Source organism: Calypte anna, chromosome 4 (genome assembly GCF_003957555.1).
Source record: "Calypte anna isolate BGI_N300 chromosome 4, bCalAnn1_v1.p, whole genome shotgun sequence".
NCBI classification, from domain to species: Eukaryota; Metazoa; Chordata; class Aves; order Apodiformes; family Trochilidae; genus Calypte; species Calypte anna.
Window position 1 is genome coordinate 1,897,767 of NC_044247.1, and position 17,731 is coordinate 1,915,497.

General features: G+C 40.8%; 1 protein-coding gene across 3 annotated transcripts in view; it reads right to left on the reverse strand.

Annotated features, from left to right (window-relative positions):
- Positions 1-3,849: 3,849 nt before the first annotated feature.
- AFF2 (AF4/FMR2 family member 2) overlaps positions 3,850-17,731 on the reverse strand; it is a 330,337-nt gene continuing 316,455 nt past the window's right edge. For all 3 annotated transcript variants that reach the window (XM_030449005.1, XM_030449004.1, XM_030449003.1), the window contains 3 exons: positions 15,511-15,560; positions 11,525-11,739; positions 3,850-7,200 (listed from right to left, as the gene is read on the reverse strand). In XM_030449005.1, coding sequence (XP_030304865.1) covers positions 7,079-7,200; positions 11,525-11,739; positions 15,511-15,560 — 387 coding nt within the window. In that variant the 3' untranslated portion in view covers positions 3,850-7,078. The remainder of the gene's footprint in view (positions 7,201-11,524; positions 11,740-15,510; positions 15,561-17,731) is intronic.

The window sequence follows — 17,731 nt, forward strand, 5'->3', positions numbered from 1 at the left end:
TGTTCAGTTCATTCATAAATTCATGGGTAAATTACTCCTGCCAGTGGGTCAAAGCTTCTTCACATCCATAACTCCAAAAGTTATTTGTCACTGAAGTCAATGGTGGTTTCCCTGAGCAAGGGTTGAGTCAACATATGGTCTGGTTGAGGAGCAAGTCTGCTTGCAGTTATTCCAGTACTAGTCCAGAGACCTTGAACTAATTTCAGTGGGGTGGAGGCTCAGCCAGAAAAATATGAGTGTAATTCCATTGAATTCATTTGGTTCATGCAACTGAAATTCTGGCCCAGTAAACTGAACTCCTGTGATGCTATCCTGTTTTTATTAGCCAGATCCTCCTTTGACATAAACAGAGCTCAGCAAGATCTGGAAGACTTGCCTGACTGCCATATGACAGCAGAATTTGGTCCCATAAATTCCACAAATTGAGTCAAGTTACTTCACATTTGCTTAGCTCAAAGTTTGGTCCATTGTCATTACTGTTGTCTGTTAATAGTGAGATTCAATTCAGAATGTGACTTTCCCTCTAACTCAGAGAAAGAAAGAACTGTGTAGAAACTTGGGCTATCTCTATTTGAGGGATTTTTCAATGGAATTACAACAGGGTTATGCTCACACAGCTGTGAGTAACTTTTTATCCAGCACAGAGAGCTCACAGAACTTGCACAGAGGGGAATTCAGTTAAAATCAAAGAAGAAAACAAGTCTCATGGCCTAATCACCCACTCACATGGCTCTTCCCACTGGTGTCAGTAAGACTCAGCTGGAGTCCTGCATGCACGAGTGGTCCTGTGGACACTACAGTTTAAATTGCAATTCTGCATACAGTGAATATTGCCTTAGTTTTGCCATGTTACTGCAGGCACTGCTCCTGCCCGTGCTCCTGCTCTTTCCAGATGCAGTGTGAGTAAAAGTAAGCTCTCAAACACAAGTCCCACAGAGGACCAACACCTACAAGCAACGCATAGCCCAGCTCTGTGGCACCCAGGTGGAGGGGTTGGGGCCACTCAGTCTTGTTGGCCACTGGCCCCCCCACCATGTCTCCTGCACACCAACCCTGTGGCCAGGGCTCTGTGGGGATTCCCACTGACCAGGGAACTGTAGCAGTCCAACCCCCTGAGCAGGCTGGTGGGCTCAGGGAGCTCTGTGTGGCTCCACAGCCTGGGGTAGGCAAGGTCAGGGATTCTCTGAGGGCTCTCTCCAAAGCACTGAGTACACACACGGCTGCTTGAGCTGCCCGCTGGGTCCCTGGGCTTGGTCCTTGCTGAACTGGTAAGGGTGAAATGGTTTAACACTGTGGTGACTTCAGGGCAGTGACAAGCATTAACTCTTTGTGATGTGGTGGCACCCGGAGGTGGATTAAGGAAACGGGTGGGGTGGTGCCATATTCAGGTTTTGGAGGATGCCATGGGATTGGTGTTATTTTGCAGAACACATCAACGGTAGTGACTCCCCCTTCCCAAGGAGCACTCACAGGTTAAATTCATAGACCAGACCACACCAACTTATTCCAGTTCCTTTAAACCCCTCTCCACACCTTTAGCATTGCCTAACGATTACAGTGTCAATGAGCTGCTTGAGATGTTGCTATGTACCCTGCAAGTCTAGCCAGAGCTTCACATTATTTCTGTCAAATGCTTTCTGATGTGGCCAGGGTTGTCTCTCATCTGGCAGTTCCATGCAGTAACTTCTCTGCACCTGAATTTGCTCTCACTTCTATATGTAGAGCCTGGGATCCCCCTGGCTGTACACAAGGTCTGAACTCAGACTCTTCTGACCCCAACAGCTGCCACCATGGGTTTAAACTGGCACTGGATGATCAGAATCACTGATCTTGGAAGACAAAAGAAATAGAAAAAACATCTTTCAAACAGCATGAGTGAAGTAAAGCTACAGAGTGCATCAGAAAGCTGTGTCTGAGCTGTAAAGGAGAGGGCTACTCTGGATTCAGGCAGAAGCATCTTGTATTCAGGAGCAGGGAGGTTTCAATAGTGAAGCAGAGCCTAATGGAGCTTTTAGCCTATACATACAGGCTATAAAGTATCAAGTGGTATATCTAAAATATGTCACTAAATGTAGTAATTGATATACATATATATATATAAATCTCTTTAGGCAATAGAGACTCCTGTATGCACAGCTGTGTCTGGTGGTGTGGTTATATCATGGAAGTAAAGGAGGAGTATTAAAGGAACTGAGCCTTACATTAACAGGACTTGTTTCATCTGTATTTATAAAGTCAAGCTGGAAGATGTCATAAGGTCAGTGGACTGGTTGCACATCTTCATCCCCTCTGCCTCACTCCCAGTGCACTCCGGAGACACTGCCAGAAGCAAAGAACCTTTGCAAGCACACCTGGGGCTGTGGGCCTGTCCACATACAGGACATTGCCACACTTGCTTCAAAAAGACAAACTGATTTTCTTCATTGACCTGTGAAATACTTCGCCTTTCTTAAAGTTTCAAGACACTGAAATGAGTTAACTTTCTGAAAAAAAAAATTCACTGACAGCACATTCAGTTTTGACACTGACTTCAGAGACCAAGATGCCACAGCTGTGATTTTCTGCCATACCTCCATTGCTTGCAAGGAGACAACAGATGCAACCAGGACTATATACAAGCTGCAGAAGAGTGCTCCAATAATTCTGCTATTCCAATAATTTCCTCTTTAAGGCTACTGCAGCTTTTCTCCTGTGCTATGAAGTAATGAGCATGGACTTTGTGTTGCAAAACCACATCCAGATCCATCCATCCACACACACACACACACACACATATTCTTGCTTCAATACTATGTGTAGTATTCTCCTGAACTTGAAGCAAAGCAGAATATTAATACCTAAGTCAGAATCCATTAACAGCCCCATTTTTTCAGTCTTTTAAGTTGTACTCACAAATCTACTCGTTGAATTTAGACGTAATTAAATGTTGATAAAAATAAAGTGAAAACGTTTCTTCCAAAGTACCTAGAAACTTGTCAATTAATCCAAACTATCATAATGGAAAAATACAAAATATATGAAATTAAAGCACATAGAAATGAAGGCCCAGATTAAATTTCACAAATTTGTTTCTTTAGTAGGAATTAAGATCTCAATCTTTTATTCTTAAAAAGCCCCACAATGAAATCAACAGACCTGTCTCTGTCTTTCAAAGGAGGTCATCTATGAATGAGGATACATGTTCATGGAGGGACTATTTAAATAACTGAAAGTTCAAAGAACATGTAGGAAAAAGTGAAATAAAGCTATAAGAAACTGGAAAGATTGCCACCAACACTATCAATACAAAGGCTCTAGACTAAATCTGAATGACTACAAAAATAAAGATAAAATGAAATTACAAAAATAAAAGGCACAGATACTGTGCCAAACCTGGCTCTCCAGACTCGGTGTGAACTGTTTACACTGCTGGTTTGCTAAGAGTGGGAAATGCAATTTGTCCTTTGAAAGGAGCCAAAGGAATGCAGCTGAGATCAGTGACCAATGTCACCCGGGCTAGGGGAACATGGCCCATATGGGATACATCATCCCAGGCTTCCTCTTCCATCTCAGCTCTCAAGGACCATGGTTTCCCAGCAGGCATCACATGGCAAGAGATCCTCACTGCACTCTGAGCAGGATATTCTGCCTGCACCTTATCAAATACTTCACTTAAGACTAGCTGCAGCTCTTGACATGGAGGTTAAGTGCTATGTAAATGCCTCTCTTGAGCACTTAGGACTTTGATGCCCTTAAATCTTGTACCCACAGAGCTGCCAAATGCTTGTGTTTAGCCCTTCACATGCTCCCTTCATTGCTCAGGTATTGATACTGCTCCAAATCTCCTGAAGCATGGGACGCAAATGACAGTCTTGTCAGCCCTGGCAATTTTGAATGAAGCTTGGTGTCCTTCTTAAATCCCAGCTGTGGAAATCAAGAGACTACATCACTGTCTCAGTTTATCACTATTAAAACAAACGTGGCGTTTCTGGCCCTCAGAATGCTTGAAAAATGACAAAATGTGTCAAGAAATCAGTCTCCAAGCTCAATATCCAGAAGACCATACAGGAACAAAAAAAATTTATTAAAACAAACCAAAACCACCAATGATTTGAAGCCAATCTTATAATTTTGGGGCTTAGTTCATGACTTCAGATGTAGAAAATGCCCGAGCAAACACATGCTGCTTCCCCACAGATTGCAACAAACAAACAACCTCATTTGATTAACTCTGGTGGAAGTAATATTTTCAGGGGTAAAATGATTCTACAAAGATGACATGTTGGCATTTGAAATGAGATGAATATAGTGCCTATAAAAGTACAATAATCCTTAATAACTAACCCAAAAGAAGCATCATCCCCAGGGATAAGATGGTAATTCACTCTCCATATTTAATTTGTTTCTAAGCTGCTTTTGAAACAAGACTGCTAAATAGTAAGTTGGCTTGTGATCTCAGGCTTGACTGCTGGACTTATTATAACCATGCCATTGATTCAGCATACATTGCAAACTGATTCACAGAGTACAAAATCAGGTGGGCTAATTCCTTAAGCTGTTTAAGTGAAAAATGGTGAAAATGGGGCAAATTTAGTGATAGGAGTCTGTTTACTGCAAGCAACGAGGGAAAGAGAATATGGTGTCTTCATCAGGAGACTACAACTAACACTTTGAACTGTCTTCTGTCTGAGGATTGTATTTCAAGACTTATCTATCCTTCGTAAATGCATAGAAGTCTAGGATTTCAGTCTTCATTAAAGGAACAAGTGACAAGGATGCACCTAATTAGACTAAATAGTTACCGAATCTCATCAGTGAGATCTTGCAAAAAAGAATGGGAAATTCTGGGTGATGGCAAAACCACCCCAACATGACTTCACCTCAAGTACTCTCCCTGTTCAAAAATAAAATATTTCAATGTTTTGTTTTCTTTTTAAAAAACCAAACCCTATCTTTCATCTACATTTCTCAATAGTTTCTCAGTGTTGTGGTTTTATTAATCAGCTGCTGGGGCCAGAATCAGTGTGACAAACACTGTCAGATTCCTGTTTCAGCCATGCCACTGAAACCCTCAGAGAACTTGAAGGGCTGTTTGACCACTTCAGGAACAGGAATGTGCAGATAAGACAGGATGTGCATGTTCTGCAAATGTCCTCTGTAGACAGCCCTAAACTGGATGATCTCTACTGATGCACCTTGGCTACATTTACAACACAGTCTTGTGGAACAGAATATTAGGAATTATTGATTCTTAAGAAAAGGTAGTACTACAGGGAGCTAATATACAACAGCTACAGTAATATTTATCTCAAGTGTGCACTGGGCAGAGCCCTTTAACTGCTTGTATTGCAAACATCCAAGGCCTGCTCTAAAAATCGTAATGGTCTGAACCTTTTAAATGCAAATTTGTCCTATTTATCTAGTCACAACCCAGTGAGTAGAATCCAATAACTCACCAGATTAAAGGATAAACAGGATCATATAGCAGAAAGCAATTGCAATTAGCTAATATCTGGATGGCATTTAATACACATATTGTATTATTTCAATGAGATGAGACAGAATAGTATTTACATTGCTATGAGCATTTTCTGTTTATAGGAATGGAACTGACAGTTCAGTAAGGTATGCAGGCATTATATCAAGAATGAAATGAGACCATTTAAAGTCCTGTGAATTATTGATATAAATTCATTTTGTTTTGTTTCATGCACCAGCGCTTCTAGCAGTGGCACCAGAAGAGCAGTGCAGTTTATAACAGGAAAAAAAACAAGAGGAAAGAGCAAATGTGAAATAGTGTAATTTATTCACAATTGCTTTGAAATTCTATCTGAATTCTCTCATTATTATTCACACATTAGAGGAATGGTCCAAAACATGACAGCATGGGGAAACAGATGCAGAGCTTGGAAAATAGGTAATCTGACTGAAGTATTCATGGCCATTATTAGACAAATGTTATATTGCTTTTGGGTAAATCTGGTGATTTTATTTAATTTGACATTGGTTTCAAGATAGCAAGATAATACTGTTCGTTTCTAATGCTCTGAAATGAACAAAACAGGTGAAAATTGATGCCACATGGAATTATTATGTTTCAACAGTAGCTGGTTAGTTAAACTTCTGGAGAGTTTCATGAAGAATCTGCATACACTTATTACTGGACTTTTACATACAATATCAATGCTTACAGCAGTCCTGTTAAAATCTGCTTTCACTGAGTCACTATGCAAGGAGAGATTGTTCTATGAAGAAAAACCTTGGATGAGTATCTGAGACTAAGCAGTAAAACTGAAAGAAAATTCACAGATATAGTATAGGAATGGTAGATGAGACTATGAAAGCTAATATTTTGAAGTTGCCTAAACACTGCAATAAATTCTGCTGCCTACAGAAATTATTAAGCAAACAATAAACAGGAAGAATGGAATATCAAAACCTCATTGCATAGTGTGTCATCATTCTTTAATGAGGCATTCCTTCAACCTTTTACCTCTTAACACCTTTGGTGATCTTACATTATGTACCTGTAAGATATTCAATGTTCTCTTTGAGAGATCAGCCTACAGGAAGTATGAAATCTTAGGAACGTACTGTGTCAGGTAATGATGCCAGAATTAAGCACCACGAAGCTTGGTTCAGGTTCAGAAGATGAATTTGAATGAATAGCTATAACTTCTACTAATTTATTTCAGAAGGGACTTCTCATATATACCCTCAAATATTTAAGACTCTTCGTACTATTTCTCAGGAATCCGTATCTTCTCAAAGTGCTTTTTTTGTTTTCACTTGAAGGCAGCATGGACTTAAAACAATACTGCAGGGAATGTACCGTCCCATAAAGCACATAAGGATGGCAGGATCCAGGAGACACAAGGCATAGAAAATTGTCGGAAATGATTAGATGGTACAACACATACTGCTCTTGAGTCATAAGTTCCATTCATGGTCACTTCTACTTCCAATAGATTAGGATATTAAAAAAGGCAATAAAAATGAAGTTACATGAAGTTCCAGACATGAGTGGAGTTCCACCAGTGATCGTCTCTGCGCTGGTAGAGGTAGCAGAATGGGGATGTTATGGATAGGGCAGCAGCCACTACAACAAATGAGCCTCAACACGGAGCCAGTGGAGTCCTTGGCGAACATAACGGACCAGATTGGTCATACTGCTGTGTTGTGTTAAGGGTCCCATCACTGAGTCCAGGTCTACAAAGAATTCTGTAACACACAAGAAACACGAGTCATTGTTTCGGGCAATGGTACAGATGTAGGAAATCATTTCAGCAAAGGTAACAATATATTTAAACACATCCAATTGTAGTATCCATGCTGGAAGTCAACCACAACATAGCATGAGTGGCTACCACTGCTCTTCCTTCAGCTCTGATGATCATCTCTTTCATTTTTTTTTTTTTTGAGTCTAGGTTTGCTGACTGCATGATTTAAATAGCTGGCAACAAACTGTGGCACTTCCTTTTCCATGCTGTACCCTCTCCTGGGCATGAAGAGGTAGCCTGGTTCTTGCAGAAGACCTTGTTTGCTCTTTTTGACACCCTCCAATCTCTGTTATTGCCATTGCAGCAGATTTGGCCCTTTGCTCGTACTGCTGCAGCCACAGGCCCCAGAGAATGAGTGTAGGGTGGGAGAGAAGGAAGTGTACAAGGGAACACAGCAGGAAAACAGCATCTAGGAGATGGGAATCTGTAAGGGGAAGACAAGATAGGTAAGGCCACTGGGATTTGGTGCTAGGAATGGGTTATAGGAGGTCACCAAACAAAAAACCAGTTAGGAAGCAACACACCAGTTTAGTTCATGCCATGTGTTAGAGGCTCCCTGGGTGAAAGACTAATCCTGTTATGGCCAAAGACCTTTCCTAATTGATTTCAGTGAAGAACTGGATTGTTTCCTCTATTCTCTTACATCCTCTCTATTTGCTCACTGTGGTACAGGCATTCCCACATACACAACTCTTATACTATATATAGATTAGTAGGAACCCACTTTCAGTTAAAAGCTCCTCAGAGCTCAAGTAACACCCAACAATCACAATAACTGGTGGTTGAGCCCTTGCATTCCTACCCTATCTAAAATCCAGCCTGCAGCACTCAGCCAGCTAACGTGGGGTTGGCTGCAGTTTGGGAGAGCAGATGCTGGGTACAAAATCACTATCAGTACTTCCTTCAGCAAGTAAGTGCTGCTTTAAGCTCTTCTACCCAAGTATTGACAGCCTGACCCTGGCCAGCTTGGGAGTTGCAGCAGTATCAGAGCACAAAGTGATTTGGCTGGAAGCAAGCATAATGAAAGCTCAGGGCTATCACCAGTTGTGTTAAGATGCTGCAGCCAGTGGTTACTTTTAATCTTCTTTCCCCTGCCTTTTATTCCCCTCCTCCAGTGTGAAATCAATACATTTAGAAGTAAAATAATGCACTGTCTTGCTTGCATTTGAGTGATCTCTCTCTGGGCTCTACTAAATAATTATTGCTTTAAACACTGAAAATTCACCTTAAAGCCTAATTCCAGTTAAACACTTCTTAAACAAGCGACAAGCACTGAAGCCACTTACTAATATTTATACTTGTATCTTCATCACTACAGAACTGATAGTTTTCCACTGCAGAGAAACAGTGCTACTGTCTTTGGAAGATTAAAAAAAATCAGATATTTAAAGTCAGCTGAGAGTTTGATGCTATAAATGGTGAACATTGGCTAGGTGATCCAACACAAAGCAGCCCATAAGTTTCCTTTGGGAAGTCTCCAGTTTAGCTTTGCTGCAGATGCAGAGTTTATGGCAAACTCCATCTAATCTCCCACATACTCTGAACTCTACTGACCAGGGGAAATTCAGCCAGAGATCCACGACAGCACGTTCCTGCATCCTTTTTTAAACCAGATCAGCTTGTCAGGCCACAGTTCTGCTCTTCTCCCTTTTTTATTTTAATGGCACATCTTTTGTCAGGCTGACAAGAAAGACTTCTGTCTCCTGCTCTGAGCCAGCTGAACATCAGTCAAGTTCAAACTGGGAGCATGCAGGGATACTTAGAGAAGCACAAAAACCAAGCTGACAGCCATGTCCAGGGAGAGGCTGCACAGCTCCTACAGTGTGGAAGAAATCTCTTGTGTCTGCATGGGCATGACCTTAGAATAATCTATGACAGCAGTAAGACCCAGAGATAAAGGCTATTAGGCACTACAATGATGGGGCCACATTTTTATGCCCATCTCCATTAGCTTATGTGGGATATGATTCTGGGCAAGACACCCCCTGTGATTCAGAAGACCACAGAAAAATGAGACTTGACTACCAAAAAAAAAAAATAAAAAAAATGTCTGGATCTCTTGGATCCATTTGTTATGTTTTTTTAAGAAAATGCATTTTTTTCCTTAAACATGGGTTACTTTTTGGTTTGTGGTTTTTTTCTTGGCAACCATTCTTATTTTAAGAGGGGGGGAAAAAAACCAAACAGTTTTTCCTAATTAACTGACCCCCCAAACCCTTGAGAGAGAGGCTGAGGTCTGCTCTTTACCTAGGACTCAAGTTGCAGGCCATTATTGAACTCTGAGTCAATGCACCAGAGCTTGGACACTGCAACAGCTGCTACAGGTGGATTAGCAATAAGGAACAATGGTCCCATCCCAGCCAGCAAGATACAGGTTTTTTGAATGATTTGAGAGTCACAGATGATGACTGCTAAAATAGAGCTAGATGTTATGAACCACTGTATCATTTCTCATGTCAAAATGTCTTAAATAAATCCTTTTGTAAATGGAAACCATGATGTGATATGACAAAGACCTGCAGAGTAGCACAGCAGTTCTTACTTTTTTTTTTTTTTTTTGTAATTGCAGTTTGTGCTTAAGCATGAAACCTTAAATTAGGTATTTAATTAGAAATGAGGTATCTTTCCATCCAAAATGTAAAGGCAGACATGCTATAGCACGTATGAAACTCTGATCTCTCTCCAGTGGTTTACAATACTTAAATGAAACTGGGAGTAACATGAAACTTTCCATTCCCTGTAACAGAGCTGCAGTTTGTGAAACAATATATAGAAGAACAGGGCACAACCCTCGATGTCTTCCTCACGTGGGAAACCCTTATTCATGCATCCAGTCCCATTCAAGTCAAAGGGACTGCTCATCTGAATAAAGATTATTCCTATATGGCTTTGCAGAATTGGGTTTATTTGGTTGTAAATCAAAATGAGAACAAAGAACAGTGCAGGGGAAAAAATGCAGTAAGACAGTCAGCAGGATTTTTCTCATCATGCTCTAGGACTGATAACAGCAGTGCCTGGGTACATTTTCTGTCTTTTGGCTGAATGCCTGAGCTATTTTGATTCGGTACTGAGTAGAACATTTAACAACTCCACAACACACGGGGCTAATTACAAGATTATCGCCATCTCTTTCTCCTATCAGAGCATCCTTTTGCATTCCTGCTGTAACATTCTGCAGTACATTTGACAGGGAATCACTTTCACATTTTTTGAAAATGGATGCAGCTATGGAAAAGATCCAAAATGACTGCACTGCTACTAAATTAACCAATGTGAACAAAGACAAGAAGCAGTGGGGAGGACTGGACAGAACTTCTATTATTGTTCCTCATCCAGGGATAGATCATTATGACCCACCATTCAGACATAAAACTCTATAAATCTCAAGCTTAGCTTCTCTAAATCAGTGACATTAATGGGAGTAAGATCAAACTGCATACAGTGTGCACATTTGTCAGGAAAAGTCAGACATCTGAAATCCCACTATAATTTAAGAGAATGAGCCAATTCATGATGAGCCAATTTCCCAGTTAGGCTCTGAACCTCTAGTGTCAAAGAAAGCTTTGTCAATGATTTGTGTAAGACCAAATCTGGAATCTGAATAATTACATTATCATGGGGAAGTTCACAGCTGGCCAACAACAGGCCAAATTTGTCCTTTGGTTACATCTCAGCCACTCCACTCCACTCGATATAACCCAGTCACTTCTGCTTGCCAAAACTCCTTTGAAACCACTGTGGTAAAGACTGACATTCTGTTGTCAGGAATAAACAAGCAGATTTGCAATCCAATCATAGGAGAGCCAAGGTCGTGGCCTTCAGTGGACATCTCCTAATCAGACTCCCTGCATAAACACAACATCTAATGTTTGCTTATTATCCTAGCTAGCATTTTAATAGCCTTAAACTAGTCGACAGAGCAGTATGAAAATAACCTCCGTGCTCTATGAGAAGCTGAAACTGTGAATGAATTCACAGACTCAGAAGTTCTCATCACTCGGGGCTCCTGTTCAATATATTATTTGCCAGCTGCTCTGATAACCCCATGCTCAATGTGTGCTACATTTCCCCCTCTCTGCTTGACAAGAGAGAAGACACACACTGACGACCACAGCCAAGGAGCAGATTTGGTCTGCTTGCTCAAGCTGTCACACTCTTAGATGTGCTGGTTCTGGGTCCAGTTCCCCACAACGCCTCCAAGAACAGAAACAAAGCTAAAGCCGAGGAGTGGAAGGGGACAGGGAAGAAGAAGAAGAGTGGGGCACCTTTGTTCTCCTTAGTCAGCTTATCAGCCATGTCCCAGTGCTCATAGCTCCTCAGGACGTTGTTGGTGATGTTGACGTGGCTGGCAGCCATGTGGTGGATGCGCTGAGGGATAGTGATGGTTCCTGCTGAGGAGGAGCTGGTGGTGCCCGTGCCACTTCCAGCAGAGCTGATGGGGGACGGGCTCAGGGACATGGGTGATGGTGTTTCTGTGCTCCTGTGAGACATAAAGGGAGAGTGAGTCCCTCTGACACACCCCCAACTTCATTGCCATCCTAAAGGCCCTTGAAAAACGACCTCTGCACCCCAGTTAGGGGAGAACATGCAGTAGCATCTCCTGGTTTTATGAGAAAGGAGAGCTTGTAAACTGGGAATAACTGCAAAATAAAAAGGGTCTGAATTCTCTTCACAAATGAACCTGTTATTAAAAAAAAAAAATCCATCACAAAAAAGGAACAATCTTTCAAAGAAAGAAGTATCTCATAGCTGTAACGATTTTTCTACCTGCTGCCAGAAGCTGCAATGGCAGTAAGAAAACACTCAATGTGCAATATTGGCTTATTATCAAAGCATTTTGTGGAAACCACAACGACAGTTTGCTCCAAATACAGTCACCACAATAAGTAAAGTGCAAGTCTTAAAAGCACCCTGCAGAGCAATATTGGGAGCTGAGGGTACTGCAGGATTATGAATATCTCTATAGGATTCTTTTAAGGCTGGCTATGGAGATTTGTTTCTAATTGCCTACAGTTTATTCACACAGTTTTGTACGGAGCAGTGTTTTAAGTTACCTACTTAGTGCAGCACTAATGTTCTAATATAGATTTTCCTCTAATTCTAACACCAGAGATTAGGAATCACCTCCTGGCTGCAGGCAGTGTGGGTCAGCACAGCAGGCTCATGTTTGGAGCTGTGCAGTGCTGAATGCTCACACACTGCTACGCTCTTTGAGAATTGGTTTCAGTGAACAAGATTAAGGATTCCAAAAACCTCTTCTCTTGCCCCCATTTGGAACCACTTACCTAAACATATCCATTCAATTTGCTGGGGAATACACTCGAAACGCAGGGCTGAGGCGCCCCTGGCAATCTCTGCATGAAGCAGACACCAAAAGTCTCCAGATGGGGATGTTGCAACCCCTCTCTTGACAGGCAGCCACAGAAGCCTCGTGCTGTGCAACAGCATCAAGGTCACTCAGACTCTTTGTGGGCCTGATCCAAACCCTAGTATAGAAAGGCTCTTCCTCTTGGCTTTACAAGAACCATCAGTGGTTCTGACCATGGAGCTGTGTTGACACCACTGCCACCACACCACAGCCCTGGGCTGGAAGGCATTTATGGGAACAGCTTTTGCTGCATGTTTTCCAGCAGTGCCCTGGTAGCACCTGTATTCAGCAACAAGTTCCTAGGATGAATTCTTTTTTCCAAAGCTAGAGACCACATTAATTCAGCAACAAGGAGCTTTTTCATATAGCTTATGTGTTGCAGTTTAAGCAATATCCTCTTGCACAAATGTTTTATTTTAAAGTTTCTAAACCTTCTTATTACTTGACATGCTGCAGTGACTTTAACATCCAGAAGAGCTGAACTGTACCAGATTTGGTCTGGGAGCAGTTAAAAATTGTAAGTATCTGAGAAGACCAGGAGTATTTTGTTAGAGCCACTTACAACAAGCTGACACCCTTCTGCCAAATACAGCACATTGTTCATTGGATTTAATCTGTTGTGCACAGCCACTATTACTGTGGTGAGTCTATTAAATCTCTCTGTTTTGTACTTTCTGTCGCTAGAGGTGGGAAACATTTCTGTAATGAAACCAAGGAAAATTTGTTTCATTGCCAGCCTGGAACACAGGCCAACTTTGTGGAGGTTCACAACCCTTACAAACAAAAGTGGCTAGAAGTTCCAGTAAGGCAAGCTGAGATTTTTGGTAGTTGGAGCAGACTGTACTTCATGACAATGGATAAGTTTTGCTTTGCTAAAAAAAAAATAAAAATAAAAAAATCTAAGAATGCCCTGCTGTCTCCCCATTCTGAACCAGACTGCTGATCCATCTCCAGAGGTGCTCTGTTCTGATGGTGTTTGGTCTCTCCTCGTGGTACAAATTTGCAGAGGAATAAGGGAAGGCAAACACCATCTGATGGCCTTGAGGCCACCAAGAGACACCTGAGATACATGGCAACACTGAGCTAGCTGGAGAACTTTTCTTCTGAGACCCCAGACAGAGGAGTCAGACCTGAGTGTGGCCTGTGGTCTTTGTGTGTTGGGTCACAGGTGTCACAGTATCACTGTTATAACAAGGCATTCAGCTATTCTTACATGCCAAGTGCTTCCTTCTCTGCTGAAAAGATGAGCACTTCCAGAGCTTTGCTTCCTTACCTCCAAAGGTAGTGATGGAGACCAATCAGCTGGCTGTTAGGTTGGAAGTGATGCTGACCCAAACGCAGGGTTACTGCTGCCTACCTTGTGGCTGGAGAAGAACTTTCTCCTTGGCTAAAAGCCCCCTAAACTGAAATCCTGGGCACCTAATCAGGTCCATTAAATAACAAGGGAGATGTCACCACCTGCAGAGCACACACTTCATAGGGGTCTATTATACAGTGGGAATAAAAGGATAACTTCTGCTCCATGAAATTTTTAAGGAACAAATGAGGTGTGATGCTCCAGTGGTCTATTTTGGCACTAAAACTTTATGTAAACCTTACTGCATTTTTATTGCAACACAAGGCTCCACTGACATTTAAATACCTTAAAAAAACCAGCACATACTGAATAATTTAATTTAGTAGTCGCTTTTCCAATGTTAAAATATAGTTTCAGTTTTTATTTAAAGTGGTTTTGTATTCATCACTTTAGTTTGTGTCATGATCTATACTTAAATATCTACATACACACATATTCAAAATAATTTGGGGTATTCAGGGTGTGTGTGTATAAATAAAAAAATATTTTGAATTATCTATGCCAATATATTTTCCTTTATGTAAAATGCTGGCTTTTTATGGTTTTGCCCTGATTCAGAAGAAAGGCTGCATGAAAACTTCAGTTCTTTGCATGCTAAACACCTTTTACAGTTTCATTAGTTTGTTTCCTTGGAGTGTTTGAACAGTAATTTCTTTTAAGAAACCAGCAGAAAGAGACAACTAACAATAATAATTTCCACCTAGAATTCAGCCTACTCAAATAAAGAAGGAAAGGAAGGCAAAGTCCTTCTCCTTAGTTGTACTTTATTTGGTGTGGCTGGGAGAAAGAAGCAGCAGATATTGCAAGTTAAAGGCAAGGTTGCAGCAGCAACACCAGCAATAGCCCTTCACTGACCAGCAGATCAGAACTGCATTTCCCTGACTTCAGATCTGAGTGAGGGTGTTTTAACATAAGTATTAAAGCCACTGGTAATTGGCTGACTAAGTGCCTTCACATTTTCACCACTATTATGCCTTCAGTTTTATTTAACAGCACTTACCATATATCAATGAAATATTCATTGGTCTTTCGTTACTGAATGAATCATTGAAAAATCATTGGAGTGAAGGTTAACTTTCCTTTGGCTTCCTGAAATGACACAGTGCTTGCTAGCTAATTAACAGGTATTTTTATGGCCTTCATTTGGCTTGAGAAGCAAACTGTCAAAGAATTCAGCATGGACCCAACCATGGGAGGTCCCTTCCAACCTGGCTGACTCTATGATTCTATGGCTGATTCCAGACTTCAGGGGGTTTTGCACAGATGAAGGTGTATTTCAGCTCTTCCTTCCCACCCATACTGGATGGGCCACATGGTTACCTGATGTCACCCCGTGGGAGTCTTTCAGCCCCAGAAGCTGTAAGATGAGGTCTGTATCCAGAAGAACATTTTTTACCTTCTACATACCTGAAACAAACCTGTAGCTCCCAAACCACTGAGTGATCACCTGTCTTTTGCCTTTAAAGACACCAAAACATTTCCCCCCCCTCTTGGAATCACAGAATTAATTAGCAGCAAATACTCACTTTCCATTGCCACCCCAAGGTGAGGGGGCCTGTGAGGCTTTTGAAGAGTTCTGTAAGTACAAAACCAAAGCATAAGTAAAGGTGACACGAGTACATGAACACTGATGACACAAGGCTCAACACTCCTGGTTCTCTTGCAAGAGCTCCAGTGCATGGAGCAGAATAGCTTTGCATATCAGTCCCGTAATTAAAATGACTGGTGGAAAATTGGAAGGTCCCAACCAGTAGCTTGAAAGTCACTTGATGAACGAGGGAATAGAGGAAAGTTTCAGCAAAAGCAGATGTAGCTCACAAGTGGTTTAATTACCACTGAAACATATTCTAAAAAGTTCCTCATAATGCAAATTATTTCTTATCTTTAGGGGGACTTGCAATCTTTTAATAAGAAACAAAAAGAACTGGGGCTGATGCCTTAATGAAATTAATCCCTCCCAAGTTGCTAGGGAAGGAGGCTTGGGACTCAGATAGTAGTAGAAATAAAACTTCTAGTGAGGATCTACTTGAATGTCCTTGGTTTTATATATTTTATTTGCACAAATTGACTTTCCTTACCTGCTTACTCATTCTGCCTTTCAGGTCTGTGTGGCACCTTGTACAACCCTGTACAAAAAGATTGCCCAGCAACAATAAAGCCCAGATTTTTCAGGTCTCACTCAGACTGGGTGGCATCTTACTTAGTTCCCATAAAAAGCAGTAGTATCAGTGCTGAAGCTATCTGTGTGTGCTTTCTGGAAACACTCTGAGCTCCCTTTCAAAGAAGGAAGTAACCACAGTGAAAATTCAGTCAAATTTTGCAAAATATTCTGCAAAATATTACTGACATGATCACAAGATTCATCCAGTTACTGTAATGGCTATTTTTGCATGTAAGGCACAGGGATGCAGTGGAGCAGCTCGGGGCATGGCCCAAGCTCATGCAACTACCTATGGGAGCAAAATACCAACTCCGGACTTCTAAAATACAGCTAAACACTTTTAAAACACTTGCCAAACACTACTGAACAAAACAGAAACACTGCCCAAACCATGATACTGCCTTGCCTATATGTTCCTACAGAACCACTGTTTCACTAGAGCTGTGAGCAAGGAGCATTTTGCAGTACAGAGCACAGGCACTGCCTATTTTTGCCACCCACTCGTATGTAGGGAGGAAGGAGATGCTAAACCCCTCTAGAAAATCTTCAGGAATGAAGACACAGCTTTGCTGTTAGTTTCTGTTGTCTGGGGATTGTTCCATGACAGTATCTGGAGACTGAATCCTAGACCTTCAAGAGTAAGACTGCTCTTGATCAGAGGGAATTATCTGATAATGAAATATTTGAAATGCTTTGCCAGTGACTACACATTTTCAAGATTTGCCAATTGACAACACATTTTCAAAACCATAAAAAACTTCCTTCAGACTTTTCGGTAAAAGGGGTCAAGGGATGCCATCTGGCTAATCTTAAAAGTTTTATTTCAATTAAAAAAAATCGTAATTTTATTGTACTCTAAATTGTCTCTAAATTTCAAAACTACTGTTATGGTTAAATGGTTATATTTCATTTTGAAATGTAAAAAAAAAAAATATATTGAAACTTTTAATTGGGAATTAATCAGAAGCAGTTCCATCCACAAGTGGTTTCAATTTGGGCTAAGGAAAAATATGAAAAAACAATTCTGCCAAAAAATTCCTCTCCAGCTCTGCTATAAACAGTGGGCTTCTTTTGACAGTTAAAATTGTGCAAAATTCTGAATAACAACTCTATTCAAATAGTTAATCTATTCCATTTGTATTACAGATTCTTGATAGTGAACAGAGAACATTCTGCAGCAATACAAAACTATTCTGTAGTTAATAGCTCCCATTTTTTATTTTCCTCTCCCATGCCTTTACTACAAAAATATCCTGAACATATAATCTGAGTACACTCAAACACTACTTCTAGCAAATGAGTTACAGTGCTCACAACATACACACAGTAGCAGTCCTGAAATACTCAGCCTAAAACCAGCATTCCTGATTTGATTACTTTACTGTGTTTTAATTTTCTCTTCATTTTTCTCTCTCTTTATTTTTTTTTTTCTTTTAAGAAATCACTTTCTGAAGAAAAAGCTTATCCCTCTCTGCAGAAAAAGTATACATATATATATATTTTTTTTTTAAGAGACAATCTACTTTTATCCTGGATGAAATTCGAAGATGGAACACATTTAATGAAAACATTGAGGCTGCAAATGT